A 15,531-nucleotide genomic window follows, 5' to 3' on the forward strand; every position below is an offset into this window, starting at 1 on the left:
ATGACCAAGTTTTCATTTTTCCCCCCCTCAAGACATACATTACAACAGAGAGAAATGTCTCATCTGAAAAGAAAAAAAACTCTTTAATTTTTTTACCCTTTTTTTAGATGTCCTATGAGCTTAAAAATATTTTTATATGTATCTACACCAAGCTTTCTATGAAACTCAAAGGGATATGCAGACTTTGAGGAATGCATTGATCTTCTCATAAACCACCCAAATTGTAGAAAACTCTATTAATGATAAAGAAAATGTTGGATTTGTTCACTAGATGTTAGGAAAACAACGGCGGGGGGGGGGGTGTGTGGTATTCATAAAGAGGATGAAAAACTTCTTAACAGAGCATTCAGTTAGGAGAGTGTTTTAATATTGAACGACCTTTCAAATAATTCCATTTTCAGGCGACGGATGATGGGAACGCCAATGTTTTAGAGCCAGCTGCTCCTCTAGCTAGCATCTCCCCAATTTTTAAGGGAAAAAAAAAGAATAATAAAAAGGGAAAGGGGAAGGAAAGGGGGGGAGGTGGAGGGGTGGAAAGGCGTTTGTCACGGGGTTGTGGGTCCGTGGGATCAGCTGCTCCAGCTGCAATCCCTGGTGCTGCTCTGCCCCCTGGTGCTGCCGCGGCCGCAGAGCATCCCCCGCCGAGCATCCCCCGCTGTCACTTCTCACTTCTCCGCCAAGTTCAAGGTCAGTGCCTAGCTATTTTCAGCTCATCTCTTCTTGATCCATGCAGAGAAATGACAAGGTAACGTGATTTGGGGTCAGCTGTATTACAGGAACCGTTACATAAACGGAGAAAGTGGAAATCAATCCCGGCTGACAGTGTCTTCGGGATAATCAGCGCTCACTCCATGCCGCTGTCAGCTCTCCTGCATCAAACACCATGTTACTTCTGTCACATCTCCTTAACAAAACCAGAGTCTCACTTTTGGCAAAGTAAATAAATATTTCACTCGGGCTTGCATTTGATTCATTGTTTAGAGAACTTTAACACTTTGGACTTGCAAAGAGTCCCCATTTGGAGGAGAAAAGACAGCTTACCCTGTCAGGTCCATTACCGCTTGCAAAGGGCGCTGGCAAAGATACAGTGGACTCTTATGAAACGCCCCGTTCCTCGCGTTTTGGGCTTGATTTCTTTAAGCAGACGATCGTCCTCCAAATCTCCGTCGCCGAGCGGACATCGCCTTCCCAAAGCGCTTCACCTAACCCACGGTCACCCCGGCCCCATCCCCATCACAGCTCTTCCCCCTAACCTTCTAGGACACCTCCCCTCAATTTGTCTGATTATTATTGCTCGATCTGAACCGTTTCCTCCCCTGAGCAGACATCTTTCCCTAACGCAGAATTATGAACATATCATTTCACAAGATGCGCCGCGTTAGCCGCGTCTCGGTGGCAGCACATGGTGCGTCGGTTTAGGGGGAGAGCAGCCACTCCATCCCACCCACCTTGTGCTCCCATGGAACTGCCAAGCCCGCCGAGGAACAATTTGCCATAATATTAGTTGTCAGTAAATTCAAAGACGGAGCTCCTAAAGCTATAAAATGGATTAGAAGCAATTTAAAAAAGAATTAACAAACTAGAGTAAGAGTATACTGTCAACAAACAAATGCTTCATCATAGCACTGTAATTTGGAATTTTAATTACCCCTCTGCTTCTGTAACAAAACAATGTCTGAACTGGCAGCCATTTGAATCTCTCACAGGTCATTGAGCATTCTAGTTAATTACTCTATGAATAGCCTGTTTTTCTCCCCTCTGGAAACACGTTTCTAATGGCAGTCAAGGTCTGACAAATGTGTCATCTACATAATTAGCTAGGAAGCAACACAAAACATTAAACATGCTTTGTGCCGACAACTATCAAAACATTTCATTTGTTGTCAATTATTCATTACTTTGTAGGTTCTGAAGGGGTTGTTATTATGAAAATAAGTCCAGATGCTAACAAGGTTAGAGTTTTTTATTCAAATTAGTAATCAGAGGACTAACTTTAAAAAATGTGTCTTGTGTACGTTTATGGCAGCGTTCAATCAGCACTAAATTATAAACGAATTTAGCTAAGTTCAAGTGAAAATAGCCATGGCAGAGCACATACACTAATTTGTGGAGTTGCAGCTCTCTTTGAAGTTTTAGGATCTAAGCTGAAGTAGCAAACTTTCAGAACCTTTGGCAAGACTAATTTGTGCTTGGTAAATAGAGTAAAGATTTTCACAGCGTGAGATAATGTAAGATTGCAAAAAAAAAAAAAAAAAAAAGAAAAAAAATGGAGGTTTTTGAACCTTTTTTTCTACCCTTCTGTCACACTGAGTAAAAGTCAAAATCAGCAATTCTGACCCCTATAATATCTTGTCTGAACTTCGGTTTGGCTTAACAAGGAAGCCAAACCAGTTACATTCACCACTCCCTTAATAGAGCTGAAATGAATTTATCCTTGCTTTCAAGAAGAAATAGGTGCTGGTTATTTCCTTTTCCTATGATCTCATTATGATGCTGCCCGTCAAGCAACACAGCTGAAATTGTACAGTGAAACTGTGGGGAGGAGAAATAAATGGGGAGTTGAACAATAAAATTAACTTCTTCCTTTTTAGCCAGGATTATTTCAGCCAAAGTGCTGCCATGTAAATATACAATAAAGCATAACTTCTCACAGGGCATATTTAAGACAATAGAAACGAAAAAAATATTATTCACAAAAGCAAGAGGCTTGTTTTGAACGTGAAAACACACCTGCACACAAAATATTGGTGCTGTGAAAGGGCTGGGAGGCAAACCTGAGAAAAATCACTTATAGAAGGTAAGCTGAGCCCTAAAATAGGCTCATGCATTAATATTCCACTTTCAGCTTTTAAGTCAGAGGAGTTCATGGTATAGAGAACACACAAGAGCACAGAGGGGCATCTGTGCAGGCTGAGGGCCTCTGCCCTGGAGCCAGAGCAGCTCCTCAGGTAGGGAGCAAGGGACACAGCAGTGAAATGGGTGAAAATCTGGAGCCAAGGGCTGAAGGAGGCAGTCTGTGGGCACTCTCAGCAGAGAGCAGATTCATGTTTTCAAAACACAAAACCAGTCTGAATACAGTAAGGGGACATAGGACACACTTCATTTCTCTTTTTCCTGCCCTGGAAAGGAGAATGACTAACGTTGCTAAACAGACTTGCTTTCTTTTAGCAATATTCATGCCCAAGAAGTGAAACTGGACTGTGTGGAGCCAAGGATTTCACACCTACCCTGAAATACTTGGAGCAAATAAGGTGTAAGCTTGCATTTATTAACAATTCCCACCCTTGTCATGGGAAGCTCAAATATCTTTCTGTATCTGTCCCAGTGCTGTTACATGATTTGTGTACACCTTGAAGGGAACACAGCATTTTTCTTTTACAGAGACAGACGTGGCTGCATCTATAACAGACCAGTGTTTGATGACAAAATTTGCAGAGAATAAAGCCTGGGCAGTCACTATTAGATCAGAGCAAAGAGAATATTTTTCAAAACTACATCAGGTGAAGGTTTTCTGCTTTTAGAAATATTTTGTCAAGATTTGCTTTTTCCTCCAAGAAAAAAAGTAAACTGGGGGAAGAAAAAAAAAAAAGAGCTATCCTTAAAAACTTTCCCTAAATAAACTACGCTATAAAAGAAGCTCTGATGATCTCTCAGAGATTGAAATAATCCCTTTTTGAGCTAAAACTACCCATAGCAATGAAACTGAAAATACTCTAAAAGAGGGCTGGAAACTGCCTTGCAATTAACATTAAACAGATAACATATTTACGAGGAAGTCAAAATATTTTGGAAGCCGATAATCCTGTAAGCCTTAACGTGGTATAAAAACAACAAATAAATGCAAAGTGTTACTGTTACACATGCCTGCCTGATCAATGGTTTTCACATATTGATCTATAAATGGAGTTGACAGTCTGTGTTGGCTGCACATTTTCCAAGCAGCTCTATTTTTGTACAAAACCAATACGGGCAATTACCTTTGTTTGAGATGCCAAGTCTTATCAATTCAATGTGATTTAGTGTCATTTTAATTAAATATCAGGATCTACTTCAGGACAATCTATACAAACAAAGCCTCAAACTTGACTATAAGCTTGATTTGAAGTAAACATGTACAAGCCCTGCAATTTCAAAATATGGCTCAAAAACTCTGCTAAACAGAAGGTTTATATTTTTAGCAAATTTATTTCTGTCTTTTTGGCTAGCCATAACTTTGGCAAGTGTTCTATGATCACAGGAGTAAGAAACAAAAGAAGATTGCTTCCCATTTGTCTGATAATGTATTAGGGAGATAAATAAACCTACCAGTTTGTTTAACCTAATCAGAGAAAGCTCTAATACATTAACATTTTGGAATGTCTAAATAGGTTCTAATTCTTAATATAGACACCAATAAAAAAGACATTTCATTGTTTGAAGTTGTTCTGAATGAAGCAAAATGCACTTCCCTGGGGTTTAACAGATGAAAATAGCAAATATTCATTTACACTGCTAGTCAAGACAATACCATTAAGCACAGAAAGAGCCCTCACTTGCCGCAGCCTGTGTCCAGCTTCATGATTTGTGCTCTTTAGACTCAACATTAATATCAATTTCAACCTTTGCACAAAGCTCAGGCATTTCCATTGAAATAAATAACACAACCCCCCAATAACCTCTTGCTTGTTCAGTTCCTGCCTCCCACATTTGCATCTGCACCACTATAAAATGGACGCGTGCATATGGCCCTGCTGGTGTATGATGCACATCCTTCCCTGTCACCCTGCAGAAAATAATCTGTTCACCTTCAAAAGTACAGCCCCAGGTGTGTTCACAAACACCACAGCACATGCCTCAGACTGCAGCAAATCCCTCAGAGAAAATGAGGCATGTTTCTCCTCTATAAATCACCACTCATCTTTCTACCTTTGTGCCTGGTTTATGCCCTTTATTGTCCAGAGTGGGCATTTCCTCTTTCCAAATAAGTTTTAGAAATCTATATTTCTATTGATTGTTCAAAATGTGCCAAAGGCTGGTTGCCTTAATCCACTAAAGTCAGTAGGTTTTGCATGAGTTGAGTAAAAAGGATTTGACCCATTTATTAATAGAACAGAGCATATTGCACACACCAACCATGGACAGCAAAAGTGTGGTATGGAATCCTTTATTCAGCTGCTTCTAGTTTTTTTCAAAAGAAAAATCTCTCCAATAATAGGACAAAAATACTCAGTCAATGTAAAATAGAAAATAAACATAATCAATGGATGCCTCATGGATTATATCCATCATCTAAACAGAGGCAGACCGTGAAAACAGAAAATTTCCAAGTGGAAAGATGAGGATAAATCCTTTTTTTCTTCAAGCACAAAATAATTAGCTTTGATTAATATTCTGGTAATATGTGTCTTTTAGCAGGGATCTGCATGCCTCTAAATGCAGTAGTGAAGACTGTGTAGAAAAGTGCAACGGGAGGAACGCCTTGATTTTTAAAAAAATATTATTAAATATATAAATATATAAATATATAAATATACACATATATAAATATATATAAATATAAAATATATATAAATATACACATATATGCCTGTGTCAGATGGACTCTTCTTTTTTCAAGACACTTGGAAGGACAGGAGATGCTCACTCCCCTGCATTACTTTCCCCCAAATCCTTCCCAAGTCACATGCCCAGATATGTCAGCACAAGGCTGATGCACACAATTGGTATTTCACTGTTCCTTTAACTCACTGCATTTAAAACCCACAGCTGAAAGCATTTGGATCCTTGGGAATTTTTGCTTTTACTTTGGGCGTTAGCAAACAACTTTAAGAGGCTTATTTAAGTAAATACGCCCAAACACTTTCAGCCTGTCAATATCTAGTCAGAAAATTCTGCATGGCAAAAAGAGATGAAAAGAATTGAAACAGAAAGGAAATTAGTAGCATGGCAAGCTTTCAATCTATTATGTGGGAGCCAAGTTTGCTTGGTAAAATGACATATACTCGGTAAAATTCCGCTTTTATGTAATTAGCTGCTAAACAAATGCAACACAAAGCAACTTTCCAGCTCCCAGCCAATGAACATATATTGCACCTGGTGTGGCTGTTGGGATACAGCAGTGAATATTTATGTCTAATTTAACTTTTTAGAGCCCTTGCTCTGTAACAGTCCAGCATACTATCCCCCAAACTAAAGTTATGTAACAAGGTAATATCAACAATGAGAAACTGCATGATAAAATCCTGCCCAAAAGTGAAAAATGCTAATTTTGTCTCATTTAGCAGCTGGATACAGAAATGCTCATTAGTTTTAAGAGGGTTAATCCTTTTAACTTTTGCATATTGATATGCCAATTATGCCTAATTGTACAAGAGGCATCAGTCAAGGTAATAGTGCATAAACACATGAAAGTTATTAAGTACATCCCAACATGTAATAAAGTAGGTGTTAATTGGTAGCTGAGTTCTGCAGGCTATTGAGGTGGATAATTCATTGAGAGATGGATCACTTGTAATTTCTCTACATAATTCCTTTTGCAGTCTCATGCTGTGATGTTTTCATGCTTGTCAAAAACAACTGCAGCCTAGTGCCTTTTGTTAAACACAGCCAATAAAATGTTAGGCACCATTAAATATACTTAACTTTTAAACTTTTTCAAAGGTACAGTTCTTCCTGATATTACATTACAGTATTCCCAGTGAATTATTATAAGCAGTGTTCCAAGTTTTTGGTGGAGGAACACTGCAAGTCAGATAAAAGGAGGAAACATATGCAGTGTGTCTGAGGCAAAGAATATAATTTAAATAAATGGTAAATGAGTATCTTATCAGCTGCTAAGATCTAAACAGATTTTTCACTCTAGAAATATAAGGAGAAATGAGTTAAATTACACCAGAGAAATTAATCACTAGAATAACATATTTCTAAATAAGTCTAAATTTTGAGGTTTAATTTTGAGTAAAAAGGAAATACTGAGGGTCTCGTGGCTTTCCTCCATTTAATAACTTTGTCAAAAAGCTGAATATTTCATAGGAATCCATTACATCAACAGCAAAAAAAATAATGGTTGGCATGGTTGTGAGAAGTGGCTGAGATCTGGGACTCTGTCCCCAGCTAACAGAGTTTTCCCCCTCATTTGCATTCTCTGAGAACAAAATGGATCTGGAGTCCAAAAAAGTGGCTAACATTGCATAAATAATTTTGTAACATCATATGGCCTCAGCTGCAAGTTGCCACCATTATGGAAGGAAATTAACCAGGGGAGACTCATACCAATCAGTTTGTTTAGTAGCTCACAAGGAGTGCAGGGGCAGGGATGCAACTGGCAATGGAGTTCATCACTAACTATTTAATTTTAAAAAAAGTGCTAATGGATAAAAAAACAACTCAACTCCTTTAATTCTGTTTACTAATGAAATAACAGCACGCATTCAGTGCCTGATTTTTGTACAGTCCGTTCAGTCTTAGAGCAAGACCTTTTTTTGTTACAAAGTTATTTGCAGAGTTTGAAATTTCTATTTGTTTTCTTCTGTCCGCTTTTGAAGTTTGCCTTTTGAGAAACTGTGATATGTGTCTGAAACTGGAAGTGCTATTATCTGCTTACTTAAGCCTTACTTAAGTGCTGTTACAACTGAGAGTTGGAATGCTGAGTAGATGTTATGATCATGGCCACCAAAGCCAAATTCTGCATTTCATGAAGGAAAATTGTTATCCCAATGCCTAGAGATACTCCTAAAAATGTGTTAGTGACTTTAGATCCCTCCTTTCAAAGGATGATAATGGAACCAGTGTCTTAACAAGCAGAAAATAAATCTGTAGATGTTTTAAAAAATTGGAAGACTGAGAAAATATTAGGAGTGTTTTACTTACGGGCTCGGCGACTTTCACATTCTCAGAGAGAATCATAGATTTGCTTTGGCTCAGCCTGTCGTGGTGACTGTTGGAATTTTTGATCCTCATTTGAACAGCCCCCATGCTATGGTGGGAAGGATTAGGCTTTTCAGAGGCTGTATCAGAAGTTGAAGACCTTTCCATGGTTGCTGGGTTGACCTGAAGAATGTGAAATAAGAGCATTAATCTAAGGACTCCTCACACAAAAACGTATCAACGCCAGGTCTGTGTCACTGCAGTCAGGAGAAGAAGCTGAGTTGTCTTGCTGGCAAGATCTTGATCATCTTTGAGCACCAGGATAACTATCAGCTGTGTCAGCCTGCAGTTTTATTATTGTCCTTATCACCCTCCCATCCAAACCGCCTTGGAAGAGTTAGTTTATGTAAAAGATTATCCTTATCTCAAAAGCCATTCTCCTCCATGGTGTAATCTCCCTGCAAGCCTCTGCCACATCCAGCTGGCAGCCACTCCACTTTGTCTTTGGCCCTGCTCACAGGACACATTTTAAATCTTGCACAGGGAAAGGACAGGCTGTGAAGCCAATTAACATATCTTACCTCCACAGTCCCACACGGGCCAGCTACAAGTGCATCTCAGGGCCACACTGAAACCCTGCAGTGGCCTGGAGCTGATAAAATAGCCCTCAATTTTCACAATCCTACCAGCAGCAGGGATGAGATTTTTGTTTCTCTGTCCATTTTTAAAATTGAGAAATGGCTGAGCTCTCAAACCCTTGGATGGGGAGAGGACCTAGAGTGATCACGGTGCTGCTGTTCAACCTCCCATATTAGTGTTAAAACAACTCAGCTAACCCCCTCCTAGCTATTCAAAACATTTTTGGAGGCAAAAGTTGCCTTATATTTCAGTAGAAAACACCAAGACAGTGATGTACAACACTTGCTCTGTTTTCCTCCCCCCTTGCTCACCCTCGTACTACTGCATGTAGCTCGTGGGTGCAGCAATCTACTGAGAGTCACAAGAAAACTGGCTCTTTATATTGCTGTGTAACCACATGAGAAAATGTGTAAGGAAAAGATACTACACAAGCTGAAATAGCTGGTTTCCCAACTATGGAGCCAGGGAAATGGAAATCCATTTAAGTGCAGCTATAGCACAAACTGTTGAAGAATCAGCGTTTTCCAAACGCTGGGTTGGAGAGCATGGCTATTTCTAGCAACATCCTGGCAACTTCTGAAGGCTCTGAAAGATTAAATTCCTTGATTTCAAGAAAGCCCATTAGTGTAGAGACATCAGAGCAGAGAACACATTGTCCAGGTGTGAAGGTGGGAGGGGGAGATGGGGAGCTCTGCTGCACGACTCTGGGCAGGTGGGAGGACACAGCTCCCACAGCTTCAGCCTCTCAGCACTGATAAAACCATCCCTCAGAGGAAATCACCCTAAATGGAGAGGATGATAACAACAGGTCATGTAGTAGGAATGGCTGAGGGGGGAAGAGACCTTGGTAGGGCATCTGGGCCAACCTGTTTAAACAGGAACACCTAGAAGAGGTTGGCCCATGTCCAGAAGGCTTTTCATAGAACCCCAGATTTTTGGGGGGATTGGATCACATCAAAGATCACAGATTTCCAACTCCCCTGGCATGGGCTGGGACCTCCAGTGGAATTTATATGCACTCATGATAGCACTCTCGACAAAAGAAAGAGGGAAGTACTTTAATATTAGCCCATTACTCACTCAATAGGATAGAAACTGAATTTAATCCAAAAAAATCCATACCAAAAATAAAGCCTGTGCCCATTGGCTGTTTCCTGCATTGACTCAGTTACTCAAAGATCCCCACAGAAGTTGAACCTCAGGTTATAGAAATTAGATTAAAGCTGTTTCATGTTACTTAGGAGCATGCCTGCCTATGACTGCTGCAGAGCTGGTGTATTGTACTTGAGAAAACTCTTTCCATGGATCTCTGGTGGGCAGCACTGTGTGTTCTCCCTCCCCAAGACGCTTCTCACCACCCTTCAGAGCAGTCAGCACCCAAATCCGTGTCACAGGGATACTTTGCCATTTTGGCAGTAAGGACTGCAGCAGCTCCCAGCAGGAAATTATTTTTTCTCTCCTCCTAAACTTGGAGAGTCAAACCATTTTGTATTTCATGTTGGTATCAAATCAAAATTGCTTCTCAACAGATTTTCAGTAGGCTCCAGGCTGGAGAGCGGATCAGACTCGAGAGACGAGAGCAGCGCTGGCTCTGTCACGGATCCAATGTTTGGCTGGAGCACATTGCTCAGATTTTTCTTCTGAAATCTCCCACCTATAAAGCTCTGACATATCCCTTCTTGGGAGCATTATGAGTTTTAATTAGGTAGTCTCTGCCTGGTGTTGTCAGTGCACGACATGCCATAAAAAAGTTTAATAGTGGGATGAAGCCATGCCCTGGATGACAAGTAGGAGCACAGTCAGTAACCAGCAGGGCTGCAAAGACTCCTGAAACTCTTGGTTCTGATCTCATTGAACCTGGGTTAATTTTCCTGAAATTTGAGCTAATTTGCAAACATCAAAGTATTACAAGGAGGCTTTCCAAGATACTAAAATTACAGGAACTGCTGCAAAAGAAACAACAACAAAACCCAAAATGGAGCATTTCCACCATGAGATTTGTCTTAGTGTAAAACACAGTGAGATCCTGCAGAATATGAAGGAGGTCTGGTATAGATAGGGAAGAAAGGTACATAAGTTGTGCCCTTAGGATTTCAGGTAGGAATCCTTTGCTGCCCGAGCTCCAGGCAGGCTCCTGACAGCGTTACCAGCCCTACGTGCCAGTAGATGGCACCCTGAATATGAGCTCCACAAACGCAACAGCACGACATTTGCATTTGCAAGGAGGATTTGGTAATCCTCGCACTCTGCCCTGCCTCTGTTGTTTGTTTGCTTATTTTTGTTCTGACTTTTTTTTTTTTTTTAATAACAGAGGGGAAGAGCATCAGGAAACTGATAAAATATCGTCAGAAAACATTAAAAGGATCCTATATTCTGCATTTATGAGTTGGTGCTTCCAAATTGTTATGAGAAGCATCAGGGCCAAGTTTGGGCCCGTTTTGCAGGGGAATTTGTTTTGCTTCCTGTGGAAGTCAGAGCTGCCAAGCCCCGTGCAACTGCTTGTGTGGCACTCCATGTCCATTATATAATTATCTAATTTGCCTTTTGGCAAACAGTTCTCATCTGGATATAAATTTCAGTTTTGGAACCTCCTAGGGTTGATTTGCTAGAGCAAGGCATTAACCCAAGACAGAATTTCCCCTCCTCTCCACCTTGTGGTTTAGAGTGTTCCTGGAGCAAAGGGGCAGGGCAACTTTGAGACATTAACCTAAGAGAAGGGAAACAAGGGCACACACTCAAAATTCCTCTTGGAAATACCTGGTTTGGGGCACTGTGGAACAGAAGGGGCAGGTTGGAAAAGGGTGAGGAATAGTCAGGGGCAAGATGAGGATGGATGGATGACACAGGAAGAAAAAACTGATTCTTAGAGTGGGGAAAAGAGGCTACAGTAGGCATGTGGAAAGATAAATTTAATTTCTGGAGAGTGGGTGAAACACTTACTTATGGGGGAGGAAACACCACCAAGGTGAAGGAACAAGATCACCTTTTTTGGCTGCAGCAGCAAAACCAGGTCAGTCCTACACAACTTTCAGAGATACTTCAGGAGGTCAGAAGCCTTCTTTGAAGGAAGAAGTGGTTCATCCTTTCATGAAATTTGCAGCCTTAGTGGGCCAACTCTTGAAAAGACTTTTCCCACAGATGGGTCCATGTGTTTGGAATGCTCCAGGAGGATGTGAGTCTGCTCCAGCAAGTAGCATAGCAACCTTGTAGTGCAGCAGATTGAGTTAAGCCAGAGCTCAGGCACCAGCTACAGGGGGGAGCTGGCTGATAAACATTCAAGTGGCATTTGACAGTTCCTAGAGAGTTTAGATCTCCAATTTCTAAATGTACAGCTGACTTTCAATCACACGGCGTGAAAATAATGAGGGTTGTAGAGGTGAAAAACAGAAAGGTTATTGCTGATGCAAATCCACAGACAGCAAAGCCATCCCACATCTGAGAATCCAGCCCAGGTTTAGAGAATTGCATTAGAGCAAATGGTGAGGATCAGACCTCCTCCTTCCCCACAAAGTGCTGGGAATTGCCAAAACTATGCACCAGAAGATTTTCTGCAATGTTTCATTTAAAAGTTGAGCTTTCACCGAATCATGACGTTTGATAACAGTAAAAATATGTCAATTATTTTTGTTTGATGGGGAAAAATTATTTTCTGTCCTTTTGAAAAGAGAAAGGAGATGGCAAAGCAAACAAAAACGAAAGCAAACCCTTCTGTTGCTATTTAGAGTTTCTATCAAAAAAAACAAAAATGCACTTTTTAGCTTTTTGAAAAAATGAAATAGTGAATTGCTCTTATCCCTACCATTCTTACATCTTCTGTAGCTGAACTATGGTTTGTGTCTCAGAATGACAGTCTGTAAGTACTGCCCCCCTACAGCACCTCATGGACTTAGAATGAGTTTCATATTGAATTTATCAGTATTTTAATCCACTTTATACATGCTGATTTGTCCAAAAAGTGACCCTATAATGAGCAAACTGATTGATATTAGCCAATTATTTCTTGAGTTTTGCTGCAGCACTGGTAATCAGTATGCACATCTTCTACAAAGCAGAGAATTAATTCTTCAAGAAACAAGAAGATAGCAGTATTTCCAACATTTGGCTTGAGCTGTACCTACATTTCCTGCAGCTACATACAGTAGAAGACAGAATGCAAATGATAATTCATCAGCATCTTGTACCAGAGAAGCTGTGGCTGCCCCATCCCTGGAAGTGTCCAAGGCCAGGTTTGATGGGGCTTGAAGCAATCTGGAATACTGGAAGGTGTCCCTGCCCATGGCAGAGGGTTGGAACAAAATGGTCTTTAAAACCCCTTCCAACCCACATTATTCCAGGTTTCTATGAATAAACAGGTAACATGTACTTTTCTCCAAAAACTGGGGGAAAAAAAGGCTAATTAATAGGGCTCAAATTTATTATTCAGGATTATGAGTTTAAAATAATATATTTTTCAGTATTCCTTAATAAGCTTTTAATTTCTCCCACGTTTTCTCCTTATGACTTGCACCACTGTCAAATCAGAAGCATAATGAACATGAAAGTTCACTACACAGCAGAGTGCAAACACTGCAAAACTGAAGTGCATCTTGTTGCATTGACTAATTTAAGTACTTAGCTCAAGAACACGCAGTACTTGAAGAGCATGGGCAAAACCTAATGCAATATCACAGAAGGATAAAAATCAGCACTAGGTTCACCATCACAGCAGACCTGTGAGCCTGCAAAACCACAAAAATGGAAGCAGAAGTTGCAGTTAACAACTGAAAAAACCAAGAGAACGCCAGACACGTGGTGAGTTGGAGCACTCCTGTTGAGGAGAACATGCCAGTGTGTCTGTGAAAGTGCTTATCACCAAAATCAACTCACCTATGTGCATAGTGCTGCTGCCAGGTTTTGCCCTTGCCACACTCATATCTCTGCAGAGGCACAGCTCAGGGCAGCAAGTGCTTGAACACACGCAGTGATGGAAAATAAAGGTGCACAAATGAATTTTTTTTTTTTAATTATTCCTATCTGCGCTTTGCTGTGTCTACTTTAGTTCAGCCTTCCCCACTGGGCTGCTCTGAGAGCTGACACATCACACCCCTGTGCCCAGGGCAGGCACATGGACAGGAAAGGCTGCTGAGGGATGCAGTGTCCTGGGCTGGTGCCCAGGAGTGTCCTGAAGCCAGTTTATCTGAGTACTGGAAAGCAGAGAAACCTATTGGACTGAAAATACAAAGCAGATATAACCTTCCTATGCCTTTTCATTTGTAAAAAATATCAGGTACTTAGGAAGCAGGATTAATTTCAATCATCACTTCTACCTTTAATCAAAGCAGGACAACAGGAATGACACATCACCACTGCCTGGTCCTTTAACCCACTTTTGTCTCTTTATATCAGATAGACAATAAACCAGAATTTAGTGCCAGGTTCAGCCTGCTGTAAAATGTTAAATGTCCTAAGCTCAGCAGCTCAGTTTCCCTTATCACCCAAAACTGCAGTCTCATCTCTAAGTTGATGCACCCTCCAGAAACCATGTTCATCAGCATTAATCATCACACCCTCTTTGAATTTTTTACCCTGTTGCAGCCATATTAGAGTTTTGCTGGTGTCTCAGAACAGACAACACACACAGCAAGGATCGTGGGGCTCCTCTAAAAGCTGGCTTTGTAATTTCTCTTTCCTAGTCCAGTACTTGTGGACTTTCTGCAAATAAGAGCAGAAATGGCCCACTCCAATTTATGTGTACAGTCACCCATCTCTCTGCTGTGGTCAAAGAGAAGAGCAAATCATCTTTTATGCTTTGTTTGGAGCCGTATCTCACTGTCCAGAATTTCTCTGTCACCATGTGTGGCACAATCTGCCTGACCATTATTCACAATTTTTTATGCTCTGAGGTATATCATTCAGTCTCTATGAAGGATGCACCTAAAGGCAAATTTCTCAACACAGCTTGACCCAAATCATAGAATCAGAGCATAATTGAGCTTGGGAAATGCCTCAAACATGCTCTGTTGACAGGTCCATCACTAAACCATGTCCTGAAGCATCACATCTCCATGTTTTTGAGCACTTCTGGGCGCTGTGATTCCACCACTTTCCTAGGCAGCCCGTTCCAATGCTTGATCACCCTTTCAGTGAAGAAATTTTCCCTAAAATCCAATATAAACCTCCCCTAACACAACCTGAAGCTATTTCCTCTTGTCATATCACTTAGCAGACCGTCTAAGTAGTAACTCAATACAAGAGTAAAGCATTAAACAAGTCTCTAGGCTGAAAAACCTGTTATCTGTGAGATTTTAACCTGATCCTTGGCATGATGACAATTTCAACCCCTCTGATTTATTCTCTTTTATTACAAAGGGACTATATTTTACAACTCTTGGTTAGAAATTACGTAATTCTCACAACAGAAATCTAACATATCAACCTAATATCCAGTAGGAACAAAATGTGTTTTCATAGAACATAATTTCTTTCTGGCTTGTACAATACAGAAAAGGTGGTTCCAGGCAGGTTTTACAGGACTGAGTGTGGTTTTGTGCTCCCAGTGACCCAGCTGAGGCTGATGGAATTACAGCTGGCCAACAGCAACATTTAGGACCCCTGAGGAGGGGAGACAAAGCATTCATTGCATTATGGATCAGGCAAGGAAAAGCACTTTGTAACAAGAGGGAAGGGCATAGATTTGCCCCATTATACATGAGCAATGGTTTTGTTTAATTTTGGGTCTAAGAACATACTTAAAGTATGGTTTTTTGATGACTCAGTTCCTAAGAATTAAAGTATTGGAGTGTGGTACTTCATTTCTCATTCCTGAGGGTTTTCCACACATATTAGGGATGTGCTACTCTCACAGACCCACATAAATACAGTCTGCACCCCACAGTACCTTATAGACTTGTACAGTTGGTGCTTCAGTCATTTCCTGCCCATGGACAGAGGGGTTAAAACTATGAGTGGCTTATTGATGTGAAGATTGACTGCAGCCTTTTTTCTATTTTTTCAACAAGTAATAGCACACTACAAAATAAAAAAAAATAATTAAAGGATAAAATATAA

At 40.5% G+C, this 15,531-nt stretch overlaps 1 protein-coding gene across 1 annotated transcript in view; it reads right to left on the reverse strand.

The window, feature by feature from the left end:
* ARHGAP15 (Rho GTPase activating protein 15) overlaps window positions 1-8,028 on the reverse strand; it is a 302,702-nt gene extending 294,674 nt beyond the window's left edge. The window contains exon 1 of the mRNA XM_084209803.1: window positions 7,849-8,028. Within this exon, the coding sequence (XP_084065929.1) occupies window positions 7,849-8,013 (165 nt within the window). The 5' untranslated portion in view covers window positions 8,014-8,028. The remainder of the gene's footprint in view (window positions 1-7,848) is intronic.
* Between the last annotated feature and the right edge of the window lie 7,503 nt (window positions 8,029-15,531).

This window comes from Fringilla coelebs (genome assembly GCF_963513975.1).
Source record: "Fringilla coelebs genome assembly, chromosome: 7".
Taxonomy (NCBI): Eukaryota; Metazoa; Chordata; class Aves; order Passeriformes; family Fringillidae; genus Fringilla; species Fringilla coelebs.